Source organism: Tasmannia lanceolata, unplaced genomic scaffold (assembly GCF_043159265.1).
Source record: "Tasmannia lanceolata isolate RefF3 unplaced genomic scaffold, GAP_Taslan_0.1 ptg000006l, whole genome shotgun sequence".
Taxonomy (NCBI): Eukaryota; Viridiplantae; Streptophyta; class Magnoliopsida; order Canellales; family Winteraceae; genus Tasmannia; species Tasmannia lanceolata.
In genome coordinates, this window is record NW_027518683.1 from 8,432,582 (window position 1) to 8,450,535 (window position 17,954).

The 17,954-nt window shown below is 39.1% G+C and overlaps 1 protein-coding gene across 3 annotated transcripts in view; it reads right to left on the minus strand.

Annotated features, from left to right (window-relative positions):
• The window catches only part of LOC143879540 (formin-like protein 18), a 34,939-nt gene extending 17,297 nt beyond the window's left edge, over positions 1 to 17,642 (minus strand). For all 3 annotated transcript variants that reach the window (XR_013251316.1, XM_077381974.1, XM_077381975.1), the window contains exons 1-11: positions 17,212 to 17,642; positions 15,485 to 16,188; positions 14,761 to 14,982; positions 12,835 to 14,669; positions 12,576 to 12,702; positions 10,099 to 10,170; positions 9,643 to 9,741; positions 9,454 to 9,495; positions 1,525 to 1,605; positions 1,379 to 1,429; positions 1,201 to 1,282 (exon numbers count right to left, since the gene is read on the minus strand). Coding sequence is in view for 2 of the 3 variants with exons in the window: in XM_077381974.1 (XP_077238089.1) it covers positions 1,201 to 1,282; positions 1,379 to 1,429; positions 1,525 to 1,605; positions 9,454 to 9,495; positions 9,643 to 9,741; positions 10,099 to 10,170; positions 12,576 to 12,702; positions 12,835 to 14,669; positions 14,761 to 14,982; positions 15,485 to 16,188; positions 17,212 to 17,284 (3,388 nt within the window). In the remaining variant the exon portion in view is untranslated. The remainder of the gene's footprint in view (positions 1 to 1,200; positions 1,283 to 1,378; positions 1,430 to 1,524; positions 1,606 to 9,453; positions 9,496 to 9,642; positions 9,742 to 10,098; positions 10,171 to 12,575; positions 12,703 to 12,834; positions 14,670 to 14,760; positions 14,983 to 15,484; positions 16,189 to 17,211) is intronic.
• Between the last annotated feature and the right edge of the window lie 312 nt (positions 17,643 to 17,954).

Here is a 17,954-nt window from a genome sequence, read left to right on the forward strand (position 1 = left end):
TCCTTAGTCTTGATATCTTTCTTGATCTTGATCCATTTCTTGATGTATGAATTCACATCAATTTGTTATCAGAACCTAATGTTCACATCAATTTGGTATTAGAGCCTAGGTTAACGTCATCCAATATCGAAACTAGAAATATGCAAACAGGTTGGGCCCATATTCTAAAAAAAAATCTAATCTCTAACAACATAATATGATCATCACATAACCAATTGTGTTGATGCAACCCTCTATTATAATTAAGTAGGTATAGTTCTTGATTCTAGGATTTACTTGGCTGACAGTCTCAAGATAACCAATTTTCCATACAATTTGTAACATGCAAGTGGATTTTGATCCATATGCATGGTTTCTTTTCAGGTCGAAATCCAGAGAAAAGATATATGGGAACTCAAAGAAACATAATTTGGCATAAACCCGATCATAGAAAATCTGCCATGCAGTTTCTACTGCCAACCACTTTTCTCGCGTAGTTATATTTTTGCATCACAACTTGGGAAGTTAAAACCATCTTTAGTCACCAACAAAAAAGTCGATAATTTCTTGATAGGTCCATTCAATATAGATTAAGAGAAACAGCATGAATGGAGATTAACTTATCAAATCAATGTTATATTCATCAACGACTTGTTTGATCATCCCAAGGAAATTGCAGCAAACAGCTCTATTTTTTCCTTCGGAAACAACGATAACAGATTTATTAGAACAAGAGGAACAAAACATCTTCAACAGCTACTAAAAATTTATGATAAAAGACAACTACCAGCATGCTAGCAAAACATATAATAAGAGGGGCAAAACATTTTCAACGGCTACTGACAATTTATGATAATAGACAACTATCAGCATGTTATTATGATCTACAATGCATTAGCAACTCTTTAACTACCATTCAAAAAAAGTTAACTCTTTAACTATATTTTTTAGGATGTTAGGTACTGTATACATCATGGAGGACATCTTGTCCCCCAATTTATCCATTTTGCTTCTTTAATAAAATCAGTTACTAGTTATCTTTCAAAAAATGCATTACCTACTCTTTTAGAAGTTTTCCATATATTATAGTTTCTAGGTGATTTATCAGTTGTTTGAATGGGAAATAAAAAATGGAACCTCCTGATAGCTTTTATATCAGCATCAAAGCACTGCATTCAGTAATTACTATGAAAATTGTAAGCAGATCAAATTTCAGCTCACCCCTTGCAGTTCCCTGGTTCAATGCATTTCCCAGTGAAAGAATTGTCTGCATGATTCTCTTCAATTTGGCAGATTTTCTGACCTGATGATCGCAAGACTTTCAATGGAATATGAGATGCCAATCTTTGACAAGACCATAGAATTAAAGCAAGGAAAAATAAGTAGGATAAAGACTTGCCTCTTCCGCTGCAGAATTTACAATGTTCAGACTCTTACTAAGGTCAGACACCTGAAATGAAGAGCAAGAGCAGAACAGACGAAATTTAGTAAGAAGATTTTACAAGGAAAAATACCTATGAAACTGGGTTTATGGTTTCCACTAACCTGGGAAGAAAACTGAATCTTGAAAGAGAATACTCTAAGTTTAGATTCCACACGGGGTACTTTCATCAACTCTAAGAAAAACTGTTTTGCAAATATGTAATGCAGGTCAATCAATGAACAACTGTAGCACCTTAAGTACCTAGGTATAGGTGCAGGTGACAATTACAAAATGTGCACTGGTATGTAGATAAAACAACCTCAAAAAAAGAAAAAAAGAAGAAGAGAGATACTTGAATATGGCTAAGCTTATTCATTTTGTGTACAACTTTTAATAGATATAAGAAACTAACTATGATGAAAAAAATTGCAAGACAAACTAAAAGAATAGTCTAAGAGTTCAACTAGTGTTTTTTTTTTGTTTGTCAAATGCAAGAAAAGGCAGAGGAAACAACAGAGCTACACAAGAGAATAAACAAAGAAAATCAAATCAAGGCGGAAGGAAATCAAACTCCTCAAAAGCCTCCGTATGAACTCCAGCCCTAGCAAGCCTATCCGCCTCACCATTGGCAAATCTCCTTATGTGGCGAAAGTAGATAGAAGCATCGCCCACAATGTCTTTTATCTCATTAAAGAAATCAGCAAACCTCCAAGGAAATATGTGAGAGCCAGTCAACCAACGAATCACGTTGATGGAATCCCCCTCAACCACAACTCGATTTAGATCTTGACCCCCTAGAAGCTTTAAACCTTGGTAAATCGCCCTCACTAGAATCAGCGACACCAATAGGTCCCGCAAAAGCCCACCTCACCACTACGTCTTCGTCTCTGAGGACACCAACAATGCAAGCCGGCCCGGGTTTCCAAAGCTAGAACCGTCAAAATTGAGTTTAAGGAAACCAATAGGAGGAGGCTCCCAAACCTGAACGATAGAAGGTCTCAACTCCGAGCTGAAACAAACCTCGCTCCACTAGTGCCATAAGTCGAAGGCAGAAACAAAATTAAAGCTGGGCAGAGACTTAGCCCAGAAAATAGATAAAGCCAGTACCTTAGAGGAAAGATAAGAGACACTTTTAGCGTGCCCCTTAGAAATTATAGCATTCCTCTCTATCCACACCACCCATATAACTACAAGGAAAGATATATTCCACATGATCTTTCCTCTTTTCCACCTAGGCACCATTTGCCAACAGTCCAACGCATCTATTAGATGCTTTGGGAATACCCAAGAAATTCCAAATCTCTCCAAAATGCCACACCAAATTCCCCAAGCAACCTTACAGTGAATAAATAAATGATCCATTGTTTCCCCATCTTGAATTCAAAAGGTGCAATGATCTACAATCTACATCTTTCTTTCCCTCCAAAAGTCCACTGTCTGGATACGATTTCGAATAGCAGCCCAGCCAAAAACGCCAACTCTAGGAGGAGTTGCGATAGACCAAACCCTAGCAATTCAAGGGAAGGCTAATTGTACCATGTATATTCCAAATTAACTAGTATGGGCAAGCTCATTGTACACATGGCACACATGTTTGATCGGAAATTATGTTGCATGGATTCTTTGCCCCCCTATGCCGAATTCGTGCCGACACGTCTCCGCATCCAAATCGGAAATGGATTCACGTGGGTCACACCCGGATTCTTGTCGTAGCCGTGTCTTGCACGAATCCTGCTTTTTCCGGGCAAATCCAATTCATTGTTGTCTCTTCTGAAATGCGAATCCTGTAAATTTTCCCTTTAAACGTATTTTCTTCTGAACTTTTTTTATATGAAAGCACAACCCGTACTCTTTTATAAAAACCATAGCGCCTCGAACCTCGAACATCGACCCCCTTCCTCCTTCAACTCTCTTAATACAAAACTTCCCTCAACCCTCTACCCTCAAATTTTTCATGAATATATATATGCGCGCGCGCGCGCACACACACACACACATATATGAGGATGATAGATGCAAGGGCCCTCCTTATGCAAGGGCTGGAGAAGGGCCCTTGAGTAGATCCATGTCATTTTTAAAGTCAGTTGACAAACTGGATTCGGTTGCATTTAATGACGTGGTTCTATTCAAGGGCCCTTCTTTAGCCCTTGTATAACGAGGGCCCTTGCATCTATCATTCCTCATATATATATATATATATATATATATATATATATATAGAGAGAGAGAGAGAGAGAGAGAGAGATTATATGGTGGCCGACCGTGTAATCACAAGGGCAGAGAGAGAGAACCTGCCACCTTGATTTTAGATCCAAGAAAAGTCAAAAAGGGGGCTTTTGATGGATTTAAAATCAAGGGAGGGGGTGTTTTCTCTCCGACCTTTACATGTAAAGGTCGGCCACCATATAAAATCTCATATATATATATATATATATATATATATATATATATATATATATATATATATATATATAGAGAGAGAACGGTTTCTACACACAAGTGTAGATAAGTTATCTACACACTAGCTTAAAATAAAGTGGAGGCCCACATTGTTTGGGTGATCCAAACCATTCATTTGATTGGCCCTCACATAGATAGGGTGTCCACAAAAAATCAGCTCCATAGGATCATCCTAACCCTTCGAACCGTGGAGGCAAAAAATGGACATATTTATGAAGGTTTATACACGTCCATTTTACCTCCACAAATCGTAGGGTTGGGATGATCCTATGGAGATGATTTTTTGTGGACACCCTATCTATGTGAGGGCTAATCAAATGAATGGTTTGGATCACCCAAAAAATATGCCCTCCACTGTATTTTAAGCTAGTGTGTAGATAACTTATCTACACTTGTGTGTAGAAACCGTTTTCTTATATATATATATAAATTTTGAAAATTTTATTTTATTTAAGAATTACCGAATCCGAATCCTACTTTTGGGGGTTTGCCGAATCCGACACCTCAAATCCGTGTCGGATTCCGACACGCAAATCCAAATCCATGCAACACTTGGAATATATGATCTCATGGGCCACCGCTAAGCAACACTAAGGCTATAAGTCCCATGTTGATCAGAGATCACATCGGTCAAATCAAGAGATGAAAAATTCATTGGTAGAACTCTTTTTGGAAAACCTTAAAAGGACCGTTTGTTGGGTTTATTGGGGAATCAACGGTAATTTACTGGATTCAAGTGGTTGACCAGATCAATTAACCCAATCACCTACAACATCCTTCCAAGAGCTAATGGGTCATGGATATCTAAGTTAATTTCTACAGCGCTTTCCAGAAAAGATAATTAATAAAATATGTTAATATGATCCCGGAAAGTCAGCCCCTTTTCGTTAGAGTAGTTCAGGTTATTCAATAAGGAGTTTAGGTCTTATGTGGTCAATTGGTGGAATACCAATTTTTTAAGGGAGCCCGAATTAAAACATTTATGCATGCTTAGAGACCTCAAAGCAGCTCTTCATAAATGGAATAATTAAAGAAAAGATGGAGTCCCAAGACAAAATGGAAGTCTGCTCCCCGCTATCTCTCTTCGATAGAAGTAGGGGGGTGTTGAAAAGGAGTGGATAGACATCAATGATCAAGACAAAAGGTGTAGGAGATAGAGACCAAGGACGTTTGGTTGAAAGCAAGAGACCCCAATGCAGACTTCTTTCATTGCACTACTACCTCTCAGGGTACAAAAACGATAATTTCAAAGAGAAGTGGGCAAGGAAACTTTTGAAGCTAGGAAAGGGATGGAGGAGGCCATTATAAACAAATTTTCATCGCTTTTCTCTCCGAGCCTAGTGTGTCATCCATGGATTTATAGGGACTTTCCTTCTTCATCCCATACCAATAAGGACAATCTCAAGGTACCTTTTACGAAGGAGATTCATTGAGCATTTTTGTTAATTTTTTTTTTGAGAGTTGACAAATATATTCATACCAACAAAAAATACAACGGGGACCGGTAGTCCCACTGGATGTACATAGTACGAATTACCCAGGAGCATTCTCCTAGGCCAAAAAAAAATCCATTCCCCCTTGAATTTAACTAGCATCTTTACATTTTCCTTTACAATTTTCCAAAACACTAAACGAAATTATCCAGCACAAGAGCTTCCCATGGAAGCCCAAACCTTCATAGTGGATGGTCGTGGTATCTACATTTCCTATCGCTATAGAATGTCTTCTTCTAATCACTCCCAAAGATCTTCAAGCAGGAAGGCCAATTTGCTCTATTGCCTATCCAACCTCATAGTCCTGAACCATTATCGACGGTTCATCCGTCAAAAAGGAGAGGATCTCTAACTTTTGAGAGCATTGAGTTCCCTTCTACCTCTTCCTAGGGTTTTACCTGTTTTTCCCGGAGTCCCTTTTTCTATATCTAGGAACATTTTCTTTGTTTCTTCAATATTTTCCCGATATTCTATTCCAAATGATCTCCCAATTTAGTCATTTTTTCGAACTCCTCAGAGTATACCCTTTCTTCTGAATCAGATGAAATTCCTCTTTCCTCTTCTGAAGTATCATCCTCAGGGGATTCCATCCCTCCTTCTACTAATAGCTGCTCCCTCCTCTCAATACAGGATTTAATTTTCCTTCTGAGTTCCACTTCCATTGAGTCTCTCGCCGTCTTGGAACCTTCATCCGGGGGTATTATCTCCTCCTTTCCCCTTTCTCCTGCCTGATTAGTCTCCGGCCATTCCTTACTTTCCTGCCAATGCTTTTCATGTTGTTGATTGGGTAGGGGCATCCTGCCTAAGTTTTGAGAGCTGGAATTTCTTGAATTCTTTTGCAATTTCACTTCTTGATAGGGACGCATCTTGAAATCTTCCATGCTTTTGTCCCCGACTTCTTTTTTTATGCACCCTTCCTCTATAATACTTACCCCTCCTTCCTCCTCATCTGACTGCCACGAACTACCAGACTTCTCATATTCATCTAGAATTTTTATTACATTTGAAACAAAGTGTTTCCTTTTTTGGTTTTTTCTATTTGAGGCACTTCTCCTCCACCGATTTTTATGAAGCTTGTGCCCAACTTTCCTACCTTCTCGGGGAGGGTACGAAATTTTGGTCTTATCAAGGCGGCTTAAAGAGGGAATCTTATTTTCACGGAACCTATGCACTTTGCATTCATTTTCACCTTTCCAGATGAGGTGACTCTTAGCAGAAGTTCCGGAGTCTCAACGGCGCGAAATCTTTTTAAAACCAAAATTCGCCTTTTTATCCTTACCTCCTTTATGATTGTAGGCAGCATTTTTAAAAGTCTGGCGTTTTACCAGGGACCGATTAAGACCACCACAATTTGGGTACTCCTGACCAGGATCTACAGGAGATTAGCCATTTAATGCTACCTGTTCAGTAGTCTCTATCCTTGGCCTAAGGGATCCAGCTAGTTAGGTATCAGCTACCGAGTGGTTAGGTGGATATTTGAATTTTGAATTCAACGGTTCCTTTTGACCCAACGGTTCTTGCCTCAACCTACCGGGTTTTTCTCCCCTAGAACTATGCCTTTTTCCGGTGCCAGGGGAAGAAGGCAATGGTATTGTTTCCCAGTTGGCTAGTTGATTGAGATGATGCTTCCTCATTTTCCGCTTATGGCATGCATTTCACTTGAACAAGGAAGGATTTGTTATCCACTTTTAACCTAACAAAAGGTGGTATCAATTTCCAGTGCTCTGTTAGGACTTTCACTGAGGCAAAGGCCACACAATAGCCATGGTTCCCTGATTATTGAACTTTAGTCACCTGCCCGAAAAGCTTCCCCAAAGCTTCAATAGTTCATAGTGACCATGCACGGGGGATATCATAAAATCTGAGGCATAACGTTTTGGCTCCAGAATGTGTCGCTGGATTCTAAGAGAACAGGGAGGGATATATTTAGGCCCCCGTCCCCCCCCCCCCCCCCCCCCCACGTAGAATTCGCAGTGCTTGTTGTTCAGAGTCAAATCTAAATAACACCTCTTGGTTATTAATAACAAGTGGTTTTGGTAGTAATGGTAGGTGCCACTCTTCAATAACCCACTGCCATATCTCTTCAAGGTCCCATGAACCAGATTTCATACATCCAATCAGACATTTCTTGAGCTCCTTTTTACGGTCACCCACTTCTTTGCTAGCCACTTCAATTTCTGGATATTTCCCCAGGGTCTCCATGCCAAACGGAGTAGAGGTCTCTCTCTTGCCTAGTCTTGATCCGTCTCTTTCTTCCTTTTCTTTCTCCTTTTCTCTGTTTTTAGAGCACCTACGGCATCTATTACGCGAACCGAAGTTGTAATACTCACAGGTTCCACAGGTCCAATTGACTGAATGATTTCCAGTCCAATTTCCTACTTGTCGTCTTCGATTCAGAAGAATTTCTTCCGGTGACCTTTCTCCTCTACTTCCTGTAATTGATTCATAATCACGAGGGCTCCTCGGCATTGTTCTGGGAGATGGTGACCTACAGCCATTACCCAGAAGAATTAGGTTTCTCCTACAACACTCTCTGTCAATCTCCAACCATTGCAGAGCTTCAAAAATCGTATAACCAGCCTCTATAATATCTTGGTATAGGCTTTAAGACTTTCTATTCTATAGCCATAGGTGCAGGTTCCGTTCGCTATGTTCCTTCAAAGATAGAAAATATCCGTAGGACTTACCGGTCGTTTTCCAAAGTATTCCCTTACACCCATCTAATAATACCGATGCCGAAGCCTCAATAATTTTACCCACAGCAGTCTCTAAGCATCAGATTTTGATGCTTACAAAATTCACATATCTCCGCATTTTTGTTAATTTTAACAAGGGTAAGCACCCGGGTCCTTATGGATTTTCTTTGGATTTATTCCAAAAAAATTTTGGACATGATCGAGCGAGAAATTATGAAGGTTATGGTGTTTGTTTATTGCCATCAGTTGGCTACGGCTTCCCTTACTCCTAGGGTAAGGATCACCAAGAATATCAGGGAATATAGGTCTATAAGCTTAGTTCCGGTGAGTAATAAAGTCATCTCAAGGCTTTATCATTGAGGATTAAGAAGGCGATGCATTTCATAGCAGCACAATACCGATACTGTTTGTTTTTTTTTATAAAAAAGCACAATACCAATACTGTCCGTACCATAAAAAATATTAGCAGAACTATGGCAGGAAAATAATTGGCATTACCAACCTTGTCCCTACGGAAACTAGAAACAAATCAACTAGATAATAAACCTACAAATCTTAATTTCGTCTTCCAATATATTTGATATTAAAAGTTGTTTGTCTGCATGTGCACACACACAAAATATGTATGTATGTATGTATACGTAAGACAGCACCTCTCAAACAAGACCCATGGACCATTTTAGATCCTAATCCTACCCAAGCTCAACTTCCAATTTAAGTAAATCGCTGCAGACTAAAACTAGAAATGAAAAACCTCTAGAAATGGAAATAGATCTCATGAAATAGGCTCTCTCAGAAAACCACCTATAACAGTACTAAAATTCAAACTAAATCCAGGACAACGACAAGTCATGGTAAATCAAAATGGCATGGGAAAACCCAATGTTCTGCCAACAAGTATGTGGCGGCCCCCGATGACTTCAGCATCGTGTCATAATGGTCATGGTGACATCACCAAGAGGAACATGTTGTGGCCTGTTTTTCTTATCCTTTCTTATGTAAATTCAAATTGGGCAAGGAAGTTGGTTCAGAGGCTTGCAGGGCCAGCAGGTCCACTACTTTGCAACAATATGCCGATCCGAAAATGAAATATTGTCAGCTTTTCACAGTTACATTTACAAATGAATGAAACTAATGCAAGTTCTCTTTTTTCTTGAACATAACAAGGTAATTGAACCAGAAAAAGAATTATCCAAAGGTCTAACATTGCATAGCAAAAGAAAAGCCCATTGCAGTTGTGTCACCTAAACTGACGTCTAAACATGAAATATCCTGTAGATAGTTAGAAAATACTCATAATTCTCATTCTACTGACAACTTTAAATGCTGACTAGTTGTCATGATTAATTATTATTACTAGAAAGTGAAGATAAAAAAAGAAGAGGGAAGGAAGCCAACACACCTGTTCACATCTTCCTAAGCTTTCTTTATCACCACTGAAACCCTAAAACATGGAATGACAAACACCAGCTAAAAGGAATAGAAGATAGAAATATAGTACTTGCATGTAAGTGAATTTCAATTCTTTAAACCAAAGAAAATGGAACTATTGATGGTGTCAATTAAATCGAATTTGACAATATAGCTCTACCTTAAGTAGTTCCATGTCCTCTTTTGTTGGACAGTACTTTATGAGGTTATCTACCTGGTCAACATCTAAAGCTGAATCATCCAAGGCAAGCACTGTACTCTGTAAACACCCATTGAAAGAGGCAGGGGTGAGACACACACCAGGAACTTTTTATATAGTACATTTTTGGGATGGAGACATCCAGAGATTTTGTATAAAAGTATTAAAGACTGATCCATGCTTGGAGAACGGACACTACACTAGTCAGATCAAACAAGATGAAGAGCACGACCCTAAAATCCAAATGAACAGCCATCAAAGTTTACAGAAACACCATCCTTCACAGGATTTCACTAGCTTGACCATCAATAACTTTACAATACATTGATATTGTATGAGAACTGATATAGGACATATATGTGATTACAAATTTGTGAGGAACCTCCTGTTTGAAAATTATAAGCAGTGACAACTTACCATTAAATCAGGCAATGGCATCTTAACCTTTGAAAGCATGATTTCGCAATTATATGCCCGTCTCATATCAATCTGCAAAAGTGCATGCAGATTATTAAATATCAAATGGAAAATTGAGGCCATTGTCATGAGAATTATGCCATCAATAAGACGTGAAAGAGAAATTTTTGTGGGCCTAAGTGCACGAGTTATTTTGGTATGGTTTGATGAAGGGTGAGGAACACATCGACCATGGAGGTCGCTTCCTCTACTAAGAGTAGCTACTTTTCAAAAGCTCATCACAAGACTAATCTCAAACCGAAGATTTACTGCACTTGTCTCCAACAGTGATTTTGTATGCCTTTGCATTTCCACCATGACTTTATGTGGCTTTCCCCACCATTTTTTAACTTTTAAGAGTTTATGTCCATCCGAACCCACCATTCATTTTGTTAAAGTATAAAAGATAAATAACGCCTTTCTTTTTTCTTTTTTTTCTTTTTTTTTGAATGGTAATAAATAACGCCTTTCTCCAACAGCTTAAGCTTTTGGAGAAGTTGGTAAGTTAACATGGTATCAGAGCCAAAGGTCTCGAGTTCAAACCTCACGGATAGCAAAACTCCACATGCGATGGTCGGCCCAAAATGGAACCACATGTGCCACGTGTTTGCCAAGTGGGCCACACGTGCGGGGGAGTGTTAAAGTATAAAAGATAAATAACGCCTTTCTCCAACAGCTTAAGCTTTTGGAGAAGTTGGTAAGTTAACACATTTGATGTACATTTTCCAGGAACACTAAAGATGGTGGATTCTAAGTTCAAACACGATCTTTGGAAAAATATTGACACCTCTGATGTGGATATTTTAATATTAAGTAGATTTTCCGAGAACACTAAAGATGGTGGATTCTAAGTTCAAAAACGAACTTTGGAAAAATATTGACACATCTGATGTGGATATTTTAATATTAAAATTATCATATTGTAACTAAAAGTAACAGACTAATTTAACTGACACATAAAATCATCTAAATAAAATGTAATAAAAATATATATCATAAAATCGCATCCCCTTTGATGCATGTCTCTAAATGTGGCTAAGGTGCATGTTGAATAATTGAAGCCAACATAGCAGTTTAGATGGTGTTGGGTACATAATATTGCAAATTGTTATCAAGACCAAACCCAAAACGACTGTAACATAAAGCGGTTTGTGAATTGTTAGAATTAAGAGGGAGCTTCAAAGTCTAGGATAGATTATATAAAATTATGGATGGTCAAAGTGTCAAACAATGAATGATCATATTACGCATGAAACATAAAAAACCATATTCGCAACAATTTAACACCTTCAATCTTTTTCTGTTTTGCTTTACTTTTTAATTTTTATAAACCTATTCCAGCACCTCCATTTATCTAGTATAAAAAGAAAAAAAGTAACTGCATTATAGCTTCTAGATAACAAACATAATTGTATGGTTAGCTGTGCACCCATCAAGGTTTTAAGTTTCGGTTTCGGAATGCGTTTCGGTCCTCACCGAAACCGAAATTTCGTTCGAAATCTATCGAAATCAATTTGGGCAATATTTTATCCCATACAAAATTTCGGCTGAAATTTTGGGATAATATTAAATAATAAATAAAAAACAGATTTTTTGGAGTTATCCCTTAAATTGGCCGAAATTTAGGGGAAAACGAAATTTCGGTCGAAATTTTGTAACATTTCGATTTCACCCAATTTCGATTTCGGTTTCGAGCGAAACCCGAAATTTTGGGTTTCGGTCGAAATTTAAAACCTTGGCACCCATTGACAGAAACAGTGAATCATTAGAGAAGTCTGAATCGCAAGTCTGATTCACTAATTCACAATGAGTTAACCGTGAATCTATGAGTTGCAATTCTCAGATTAGAACTTGACCTCTTTGTCATTCAGTTTTCTTAGATGTGTGCGCCAAAAAGGGTTGCATGAGTGGCAACATATTCAGATTGGTTGTTGCTGCTTCCAGCAAAACCTTGTAGCAACAGACAATGTAAGTTTTGCCGTAAACTGTCAAACAGCCCCTAAAATCTATTGAGTGGAATAAATGCTAGGATGTCACCTTCGGTTTCATACAAAGTTACCAGATCATAAAGGCTATTTAGAGGAGTCAGTTGTGAGGCATGTTAGTTCCAAAATAATTCCAGGCAATGATTCCTTTCATTCTTCAATTCAGTTTAGTATAAGAGATGTCAGGAGAGAAAATCCAGTGAGTTTTGGATGATTGGCATCCTAAGAGAACAAAAAGTTCTCAAGCTTCAAATTGTTTGCATAGTTCTACAGGTATATCAACATAAGCATACAAGACAGCTAACAACCACCACACTATTCAAAAAAAAAAAGACAACTAACAACGACCACCACCAAATCTTAAATCGATGGGTGAAGCTTGGTAGAAGACAACCTCGAGTAACAGGAGACAAAAAAATGTGTCACCTAATGTAGAAAAAAATGACTAATTACCAAATGGATTTTGTCAGATTTAGGCCCAAGTGATGCGCGTCGATTTGATTTTTCACCTGAGCTCCCGGTATTTGGCACTGCAGCAGAAAAAAGACTCTCCAGTTCTGACAAGTCAAACTCTGGAGCCCTAGCAGACATTTAACAGTATGATCATGAGCTTACATCGGCTGCATAAATCAATAAGCATGAGATCTAGGGAGAAATTATCCCCACGCTTAGTATAAAAATAATAAAGACCCAATGAGTGAAGTTCTGATACTTGGAAAATTCGTCAGACTTTTGTGACTCGGCCCATAAGCTTCCCTGCATTGCCCTTGTTACTTTAACCCAATGCAATGGCTTTAGAGAAGCCCTTTTTGAAGTTGATTGAGCTCCTAATGGATTCCTTGGAGTTGTAGAACGTGTCAAACCCCGCCCATTTGCACCAAGTGGTGGTGATGGGGTTCCAACACCAGCACTGGCTCCTCTACTGCCAGCAGGGGTGGATTGAGGAGAAGCAGCACTAGATCCCTTTGTAGGTCCCTGACCTCCAAGAGGAGGTGGAGCAGGTGGAGCAACCGGAGGACTTGGAGAAGCAGGGCCACCACGATGCTTTGATGAGAGAAGGGGGGGAGGGGGTGGTGGCGGTGCCAAAGGACCTGAAGCAGGTCCAGAATGTAAAGGTGGTGGGGGAGGGGGAGGAGCGCTGTGTGTAACAGCCGGCTTCTTCATGGGTGGAGGGGGAGGAGGAGATGGAGCTGATGAAGCGGTCTTAGGTAGAATCTGGGGAGGGGGAGGGGGAGTTGATGATAAATTGGTCTTGACTGTAGATTTTGAGGTGAAAGGTGGGGCAAATGAAGGATGTGGAGATCTATCCAAGCTAGAGATAGCAGAAACCCCCAGTTGGGAAGGAGGAGGCGGTGGGGGAGGAGGGACTGACATTGATCTACCGCTGCCTGGTGAAGAGATTCCAGCAAGTGGAGGAATTGAGGGAAGCATAGGAGGTACCACTTCTGAAGCTGACGGAGGCCGAGATTGCTTTTGTGGTGGTGGTGGCGGTGGCGGTGGCGGGGGGGGAGTCCAGCTAGGAGGAGGAGTTGCAGAAGTTCTACCAGTAGGCCCTATTGAAGGAGGGGTTACTGATGGTTTAATTGGTGGCGGTGCAGAATAAATGGGCTTTTTAGGCTCAGGTAAACATGTCGTATCAGCAACTGAAAGGGGTGGAGGTGGAGAAGCAACCGGTTGGAGTGTAGGAGCTTCAGAAGCTTGTGACTGTGGTGTAGGAGCTTGAGGAACTAGTGTTTGTGGTGGTTGTGGAGATGAGATGGGTTTCACAAACTGGGGTAAAAATGTCCCATCGGCAGTCGAAAGGGCTGGAGGTGATGGAGGAGGAGCTAATGGTCTTACATGTTCTGGAGATGAAATGGGTTTCGCATGCTCAGGAAATTTTGTCCCAGAAGTAATCGAATGGGATGGAGGTGGTGGAGATGTTGTCACCGAATGAGTGACTTCTGCACTTCCATATGCAGCGTGGTCATGCAAAAGAGCAGTAATGCCTAAAGCTGAGGGTGCACTATGATATCTAGACATAGGCAAAGGTGAGCTTTGTAAAGAATTAGAATAAGAAACTGGATTTGATAAAGATGATTGTGGAATCCGTTGGGAAATTATTTTAGATTGGGCAGAGCGTTGAAGTGCAACCAGTATTTCTGGCGGCTGAACCTTCTGTTTGGTTGGTTCAGACTCAGGAAATGGTTTGAGCAACTGAGCAGATTGCTTTTTCGGTGCCGAGGGGGGTGATCTCTTGGTTTTATCTTCTGAAACATCAGATTTTAAACTTTCTTTATGCGTATCGGGGCTCAATTCCTGTAGCAAAGCACTACTCTCTATACTCTTTCGAGAACTAAGCTCCAACTGTTCTTGGAATGCATTTGATGAAGTTATTTGCTGAAGCATCTGAAGTGCCGCATCCCCTTGTGAATCTATCCAATCCACACTGCTAAAGATCTCTTGCACTTTAGCAAATGCTTCCATCGGAAGCCCTTCCTTCTCCTCGGTGTTAGCCAATTCCATACTGATTAGAGAAGCAGCAGCATCCATTTCTGAAAGAAGAACCTTCACCCAAAAACAAAAAAGAATTTGCTAATCACATTAAAAACACTAGAATGCAGTTAAATTCATTCACGAATGAGAGATGGATACAGACCTCTGCTCTGAAGTCCTTAGGAAACCTATCCTTAGCATTCCACAAAATGTCGATTTCATCACGATTAAGCATCAAAATATTCGACCTAATGAAGGCTGTGTTGAACATGACTCGAAACATCATCTCCTCACGTTCCAGATCTTCATCCAAGCTAATGCACTCAAGTACAACGTCACCTTGAATATGGCACTGAATGTCGATTTTAACTAGCTCACAATCAGACTGGAAATAATAAACATAAGAGTCAGAATACTTCTAATCTGCCTTGTGAACTATGTGGTACTTGGACAAAATGGTAGAAGTTCAGTTCAATATGATACAGAATTACTTCTAATCCCCAGGGGAGAAACATTACGAAAGATATTGATCTCAGTTTTCCTGAGAGCAGTTTCCTATTAGCTAAACAAGTATCTACAATTGACATAAGTTGTGAAGTCCCAAACTACGAAATTAAAACAAAATATATTAATTGAGAATATAAAATGAAAATATTCTTCTTAAATTTCTTTGTATTTGATGCGAGTTTATAGTTTTTAACTCGAATTAGTACATTGGAAAAGCAATAAGGCATGCAACATCAAAAGACCAACCTAAGAAATACTAACAAAATAAACTGAGTGAAACTTGAGAGGATTTCATTTCTAGTATACCAAAAAATAAATAAATGCAAAGGTTTAAGACAAATAAAAGAAAATTATTAATAACTACATGAATTTAGAATCACCTGTTTGTAAAACCGAACACTTTTGCTCTTCTTTGGCGTAGAGAACAGAACCTTAGGAGTCTGATCAGTAGCAGCAATAAAGGGATCCTTCCCATAAATCCGAAATATCGGCCGACAGCCTCCCTCTCCATTAAAGTTAGGAATCATTCTGAGAATTATGCAATCTAATGTAAGCGCCCTATCCAATGGTGGCCATTCCGTACCCACATTCCTCCTTGAAAGATATTGCAAGTATCTCAACTGTGATGGTTGTGGATTCAATGGTGACAACAGCTGCAAAAGCTCACGTGGAGCTTGCTTGTATATCATGTCCAAAGTCTTCTGCTCTCCCGTATGATGTTTTCTATAAATCAAAAGCCCTGCTAGCATGAATGCCAGAACCGGCCACCCACCCCGCTCGCAGTGCATTAATATAATATTCTGCGGACCTAGAGAGAGCCAGCTCTCACTCGATCTCAAGAAATGGTGGATCATTTCCATCGTAAGTAATGGGCACCCTTCATAATGTCGCGGATAGTCCATTACAGTCATGTCATACTCGGACAGGATGTTGGAAATCTGGTTATGCCTTTCTCCCTCTTTGAAGCTGAAGACCATGAAGGTTGCATCAGGAAAATGGTCACGAAGTTGACCCACTATACCTCCCATGTATACTTTATACTCATCGTCTTCCAAAACATCAGTGGAGAAACAGCAATCGAACACTGCATTGACAGAAGAGAAATCTCGAATTCAACTATTTCAAATTTATTTTAACTTAGAAAATGACAGAAATACACTCAGTTCCATTTTTTCTATTCTCTATTCTATCAACTGAAATTTGATATCTTCAAAACACATAAATAATGTAGAGCAAAATGAACAGAGAAGAACCAATTCATCACAAATCAAGCCTCCAATGTGCACAATGCACAGAGCATTTTAATGTAGATTAGGAGAAGAACCACAGTATCTGAAAATTGAGGTTTCTTTTGATTTCTTCCAAGTTACTAAAAGACATGTTCGGTGGGTAGATAAAATTCCACTCTGTCAGAAGAGCTTCTATTCACACTATGCAGGTTTTACTCAAAGTGTGTACTGGTTTAACGAATAAAGTTTGTATAGAAAAAACCTTGACATTGGGATGTGCCAACTGGAATTTCATTTGGAGGTCAGCCATGGTAAGTTTTGCCTCCGTAAGTCTAATTGGATCTTCTAGCACAGATCCTTCATTTCGTTTCGTTTTGTAGATTGTTAGTGTTCTTATTCTTCTCAGAGTTGATATTAAACTTCTTTTCTTCTTGTTCTCCTATGCATATTGGTTTTTTACGCCAAAAAGTGGTAAAAGAATACGACTATAAATTTCACATGCAAGAAATTGTACATTACACAAAACCAAAATGCAGAACCATCAACGTGAAGAATAAGATGTTTCCCAAATTCCAATGATCGCATCACAATATAACAAAATAATAAAAACAAAAGCAATGAAATCTACATTCTACAACACTGAATTCAAAATTCTCAATGTCAATAAATATCATTGACAATGAAATCTCAAGCGATTAAACCAAACTCGTGCAATGTACATAAATGCTAAAATTGAAAATCCTAAAATAGAAATAACAAAGAGAGAAATGCATAAGAAAAGTCATTCGCTTCTCGCATTATGGAACAAATCAATCAATAATACGAATCAAATCAAACGAAAAACCCAAATTATCGAATTTCAATGCATTCCGACATACCATAAACTCCCTCCGACATCTCCAGAAGTCCATCTGGAGGCTTCCGATAGAATAACTTTAGAAACCGCGCCATATACGAGATCTGACCAAATCACCAGAAGAGGAAACCCTAGAACAGGAAAGAGACGTAAAATTCGGCGAGAATTAGACCTAAATAAGAGGAGATCTAAAGGAGAGAGGGGGAAGAATCATCATCTTTTTTTCTTTTTGTAGCAGGGAGTGTGGAAACAGGAATCAGAGAATGGATTTTTGCTGCAACTTTAAGGAATCATCGTCCTTTTTCTTTCAGTTATATAGACTTCGCTTTCGATGGGAGACAAACAAAAAGATCTGGAAATGGCGGAATTGCTAGGTTTTGCGTGAGATTGAAAGGGTTTTTTTAAAAGGGAAATCTCTCTCTCTCTCTGTTATGATGATGTCTTATTTTTTATCTTAACATAAATCAGATAGCTGGTATTTTAATCAGGCTGTTTGATTTGATTTGATTTGATTTGATTAGAGTTTGTGGGGAACTTTGTTGCGTTCGGCACGTGTGCTTCGGGGAGGGCGACAGAAAGAGATAACTTGTTGAATGAGGGTGTTTTGGTCATTTACGCAAATAAATGGAGGGTGAGTTTGTCAATTCTGAGTTTAGAGCGGTGTAAAAGTAAAAGATCCGTTTGTATCCGCATATTATCAATCACACCTAACGCGGTGAGTCCCTTCTCACTTTATTTTGAGGAGACAGAAAAAAAACAGGCGGC